This window comes from Macadamia integrifolia, chromosome 10 (genome assembly GCF_013358625.1).
Source record: "Macadamia integrifolia cultivar HAES 741 chromosome 10, SCU_Mint_v3, whole genome shotgun sequence".
NCBI lineage: Eukaryota > Viridiplantae > Streptophyta > Magnoliopsida > Proteales > Proteaceae > Macadamia > Macadamia integrifolia.
This window is the reverse complement of record NC_056566.1, coordinates 31,175,576-31,181,746: the sequence shown is the minus strand read 5'-3', so window position 1 is coordinate 31,181,746 and position 6,171 is coordinate 31,175,576. Positions and strand designations below refer to the sequence as shown.

The 6,171-nt window shown below is 39.5% G+C and overlaps 1 protein-coding gene across 1 annotated transcript; it reads left to right on the top strand.

Moving 5' to 3' along the window:
* The first annotated feature begins 1,635 nt into the window (after positions 1–1,635).
* Positions 1,636–3,150, top strand: LOC122091965 (galactinol synthase 2-like). The gene is made up of 3 exons (XM_042662232.1): positions 1,636–2,101; positions 2,195–2,650; positions 2,770–3,150. Exons 1-3 carry the CDS (start codon positions 1,772–1,774, stop codon positions 2,974–2,976), a joined length of 993 nt encoding a protein of 330 aa, XP_042518166.1. The 5' UTR covers positions 1,636–1,771; the 3' UTR covers positions 2,977–3,150.
* The last annotated feature ends 3,021 nt before the right edge of the window (positions 3,151–6,171 follow it).

Sequence of the window (6,171 nt, the reverse complement as noted above, 5' to 3'; positions counted from 1 at the left end):
GCCTTCCATTATACTACGCCAACCCCAACTTGGTGTAGACCCAACTGTAGCATTTAGAAAATCAGCATTTAGGAAACAAATGGCTTTGAGAAAATGAGACAATAAGGAGTCAGTATCAGTCCATAATAGCCAAGCAATTTGAAAACAAGATCAGAATCATTCGAGGTGAATCCTCCTATTTCCAGTTAATCAAAATTGGACTGATTCTTTGCATGGATCAACATAGCGATTCCAGTACCGATCGAGACTAATTTTAGGAGTGATCCTGATCCGATTCATGTGGAATACCATATGACAAATCTCAACAACTCTATAATATTCTAATCAGGATTATCGAGAATATTCTCCTGAATATTCATTTTCTCTTGTCAAACAAAGTAAAAAAAATGGTAAACCTTTATAGGAGAGTGAGCATGGAAAAGTGGAGCTTCCCTGAAATTTCAGGAAGACTAATGAGGCGTATGGTTAGAAGAAGATAAGTAGATAAACTGGGCCCCACTAGTTTCAGCGCAAGTTTTTCTAAGTAAATTAGGCTATATCTTATCCATTTAGCGTAACCCCACTTTTCAAGTCCCATTAATAAACAGACAAAGCATAAGCAAATGAAAAGTCCAGTTGAAGACTGTGGCCGCACCTGTTTCCAGGAAGATACGACTATCTGCCACTAGGTGCAACACGTACTCAAACGATATACTGACACTTGGCGATATCCAATGCAAAGACTAAGAAAACGTGTTTCCTTAAAAAAATTTCACTAAATAGATAGATGCACTGTCCCACAGCCACTGGACCACACTAACCTAAAACGGTTGGAATGTAACTGACATATGAAATCCATCCACGTCGCATCTCAGTTTTTAGTTAATCTATGCACCGCCACCGACCACGATTTATCTTCAAAGGGACGGTGTTTGACTGGACTTTAAGGTCTTATTATAGTTAAAGCAGTTATGACCGTTAGGTATCAAGGAGGAGCCATGCGTACTGTGTAGGGTTTAAAGGACCAGATCCGGATCGGCCCGGCTGATTCCAATTCGTATCAGATCAGAATTGGTATGAATCAATTAAGATTCGGCCATCGAATTGGGTCGGATTCAATATACATGTCCATCTCTAACCTACGAGGCTTGATTAACTAAATGATGTGATAATTATTCCTAGATTTAAATAGGTGGAAATCAGTTAAGCCCGACTAAAATCGATCAGAATTGACCGTTTGACACCCCCTTATCCCCACCCAAACATCACACCGAGACTTAAGATTTAACTCATGACTTGATTTGGAATCTTTTGGATATTAGAATTCATTTTAGGGAAACTGAATCTTTAAATATATGATTTTGAATATTAAAAATAATGTTGCTTACATTACTGGTCTAAGCTGCTGGCCCAATGGTTTGATCTGGTTGAGCCGGTTCCAAATCTTGTACCTGAAATCACTTCTGAGTTGTCACTGAGTCCAAGACTCTCTGAGTTTGAAGGTTGACCAAACCTTGCACCGCTACATGAGTGGACCCCATTCGGACTTAGTTTGAAAGGGAACTTCGCTGCACTATCTTCCATTTCGTAGCCTATATAACAAACCCCCACCCATCTTCTTTCACAGCTACAACCAACCGAAGCAAGTAGATCGAAGACTCTCCATTTCCAAATTTCAAATCCTTCGTTTTCTTACCCTGAGAAACATCTCATTACCTTCAGTGCGTTCTTCCTCGCAGTCTCTCCCCTGTCTACCAATTAACCTTATTTATTTCAATCTCCAACGATATTCATGGCTTCCAATACTTTAAGCACCACCACCCTGAACTATGTTGTCACTAAGCCTGCCATTTCACCAAGCAGAGCCTACGTTACCTTCTTGGCAGGTAACGGAGACTACATCAAGGGCGCTGTGGGTCTGGCCAAGGGGCTTAAGAAAGTGAAGAGCGCTTATCCGCTGGTGGTGGCCGTCCTACCGGACGTTCCGGCAGAGCATCGCCAGATTCTGGAGTCACAGGGATGCATCGTCAGGGAGATAGAGCCCGTGTACCCACCTGAGAATCAAACTCAATTCGCCATGGCTTATTACGTCATCAACTACTCCAAACTCCGTATCTGGGAGGTACCCATTTTCAATTTCTTGGCGTTGTTTCTGAATTTCTTCTTCCTCTGTTATACTCTGTTTCATGGGCTAACTTTTGGTTTTGTTGTGCAGTTCGTGGAGTACTCCAAGATGGTATACTTGGATGCGGACATTCAAGTATACGACAACATAGATCACCTTTTTGATCTTCAAAATGGCTACTTTCACGCAGTAATGGACTGTTTCTGCGAGAAGACATGGAGCCACACTTCACAGTACAAGATCGGGTACTGCCAGCAGTGCCCGGACAAGGTCAAGTGGCCTGCAGAGATGGGCTCACCACCTGCCCTCTACTTCAACGCCGGCATGTTTGTGTTTGAGCCCAGCATCTCCACCTCCGACGATCTCTTGAAGACTCTTCAAGTCACATCCCCCACGACTTTTGCAGAGCAGGATTACCTCAACATGTTCTTCAAGGACATCTACATGCCCATCCCTCCAGTCTACAATCTGGTGGTGGCCATGCTATGGCGTCACCCTGAGAATATCGATTTGGATAACATGAAAGTCATCCATTACTGTGCTGCGGTAAGCCCTTCATTCAAAGATTATATATTTATATCTTGCTGGTGCCTGGTAGATGGGTTAATGTCATTGGGTATGTATCTTTGGTTGTATTGATTGGTTTTTAATATGGACATGAACAGGGATCAAAGCCCTGGAGATACACGGGTAAGGAAGAGAATATGGACAGGGACGACATAAAGATGCTGGTGAACAAGTGGTGGGACATTTACAACGACGAGACTTTGGATTACAGGAATCCGGCGGAGGGCGAGGCCCGGCAGCCATTCTTAACGGCATTGTCAGAGGCAGGTTTTGTCAACTACGTTAAGGCACCGTCTGCTGCTTAGGCTAGGGGTCCTGACTCCTGAGTATTAGCCAGGAAGGCCCGGTTTGATTTATGCCCAAAGTGGGTTTTTTTTCTTTTTCTTTATTTTTTGTGAAGTCGCCAAATTATTGATTGGAAATATATGTAAGGATGTAATGGTTTGTTACATTAATATTTAAATTTGGATTTATATCTATTTATTTGGCCATTAATCTAATTCTTCAAGAAGTTATATACAAATTAAGAAGCTTTTTTAAATTTGGATAAGAGTACTTATAATACTGATTCACGTCATATGGAGAGAGAGAGAGAGAGAGAGAGAGGTTGACCCTTTGTATATGAAACCGATTCTTATTTCAAATCGGGAAACAAACTCTTCACAAAAAAATGGGGTTATACACCAACCAGCCTACTAAATTATTAACTGAAGTGATTCAAAACAAAGCCAAACTATTCTTGATCAAGATTTCTAGATGCAGACTATCATGTAACTTCCCACTACTAAAGATTCTAAGTCGATTTTTAATCGGGACTTGGCTGTGCAATTAATGAATGAGGAGAATGGGACATCAGGAGGAGGAGGCATACTCGATTCAAATTGGAAGTAATCGAAGCTGAATGGGTTAATCCATACAGATTGGTAAGATCTTTGGCATAAGAAAGGGTTGATCCATATCATCTTGAGTTAAATTTCTAGGATATTAGAACATATTTTACTGATTTTAACTGATTCCGGATTGAGTTAGACTGATTCTAATCTAATCTAGACTGAAACCAATTGGGACTGATTCAAATCATGATTCTATTGTTTTAAACCATCAGAGGAAGAAAAGGAGGAATACTTCACATACATTTTGAATTTGAGAATGTGGATGGAAGTTATGTAAGTGGGCCTCGTTTTATACTTAACTTAGAAGTCAGTGCCTGAGTGCAGAGCCACATGAGAAGGCCTTAAACTCGGAAACGATAAATCAGACAAGGAGCAATGGAGGAGATGAGCATGATGACATCAGTCATTGGGCAGTGCAAAAAAAGGCACCAATAGCTAAGGATAGACCAAGTTCTAATATTTGGAACTCACAAAGCTCTCAATGGGCACATGAAACAAAATTGAAGGATCAAGTTTTCCTTTGTTCGTCTATTCTGAAAAAAGAATTTATTCATCCACGTGATTCCTTTCATTCAACCAAGAAAGGGTATTTTGAACCTTCATCAATAGGGATAGAAGTTGATATAATTCATCGTTTCAGGAGTCCACTCAGAGAGTGTAGAAACGCAACCCTAAAACGATGCAGAAGATAATGGAAAAAAAAAAAAACAAAACAAACAATGCACACGGATTTTACTAGGTTCGGCAAGGTTGCCTATGTCCCCGGTTAGATGAGATCCTGCTTCACTATCAATGGAGAATAGGGTTACAACGCTCGTCCTCACACCTCTCAGTATTGCTTGCATTATAGAGAAATAAACCCTCGCTACAAATATATAGCGAAAGAACCCTAATCCGGATTAAACTACAATTGCCCTCAAATAAAAAATTCGAGCGGGGGTTCCTACCCCCCTTGCAACCCCCACGGCCCGTTAACCGGCTAGCGGGACCGCCGTCCTGCTTGTCTAGGTGCTGCACCAGTACTCCCTGGATTAAACTGCGACGGAATACAAGACATCATACACCAACAGAGAGAACATAATATCATTATAGATTAATAGATTCTCCATTTTCCATGTTTGATGAAAAACTTTCTCCTAACAAGAGAAATGAGATCTCCTGACTGATTACAAAGAATAAAAAACCAAATCAAAATCCGTCCAAGCCAATCCAGATTGGATTGATCTTCGCATGAAAACTAAGATTATGGATCTAACCCACACACACACATATACAAAAAAAAAAAAAAAATCTATCAACGTACATAGTAATTCAAGGACCAATTCAGTCTGATTTTGAGACTAATCTAGATACTGATTACATGTTCTAGAACCCTGATTAGTCCAAAACAAATCTCAACAACTCTATAATATTCTAATCCGCATTATCCAAATTATAGCTAGAATATTCTTCGAAATATTCATTTTCTCACCAAACAAAGGAAAAAAAGGTGGTAAACCCTTTGGAGAGTCAAGAGTGAGGACTCTCAAACTCCTGCATTTTAGTATGTTGCCCGGAAAAGTGGAGCTTCCAAGAAACTTCAGGTACATGACTAGAAGAAGAGGAGAGAAGAAGATAGACTTGGCACCACTAGCTTCAGCCCAAGTTTTTCAAGTCTATAAGCTTTAATCTTATCTTATTAGAAACTTCTACTTCCAGCTACTTTTGCCTTATAATAAGGTAAGTAAATGAAAAATTCATTGATGACATTGGCCCCACCTGGTTTCCTGGAATATAAGATCTTCTGCCACGTGGCATAACACCGTCCTCAAGAGGATATACTGACACCTGGCCATCTCTAATGCATTAATCTATTTGGAATTCCCTTCAGTCAATTTAGCTGCAGTGTTAAAGAGTAAAGACCACATCAAATAGATACACTTTAACCGTTCCCACACACCCACACCGCTTGTGGAGAAAAGATACGTATAACGGTTATAATACAACTGTCGCATGAATTCCTTAGACGTGACATTTTATTTTTTGGTTTATCCATGCACCGGCCATGGTTTATCTTCAAAGGGTCGGTGTTTTGACTTGAGTTCGAAGTCGTCGTATGGTTAGGGCAGTTATGACTGTTGGATTGTTGGTAGTAACGAGGAGACATGTGTAGGCACTAAGGATATACTTGTTAATTGTAAATAATATTGTAATTTATTGATATGCAAGGAGCCTTTTTGCGATATGGAAAGATTGACAGACAAGTGTTAGAGATTTAGATTTCCCTTTCGTCATTTGGATTTAATAGTTTGGAAGTGTTATGGTGATTTGAGATCTTATTTGAATAATTTGAGATCTTAACATCGATGTTGAATATGTTTTTTTGAATAAATTTTAGATTTGAATTAGATTTGGAAGAAATCTTAATTTTGAATTAAGAAGAGTGTTTTGATTATTTTATGATTAGGAATATATATTGAATTATTTGTATGCTTGGAAAATTTTACTTCTATAGTTAGGAATTTTGTATATATTTGACTGCTTATGACTTTGAGTGCTTATGTCCTATTATCATATGGGATCGAATCCTAATTTTGAGATTAGCACCATTGGGACTAGAACTAATAA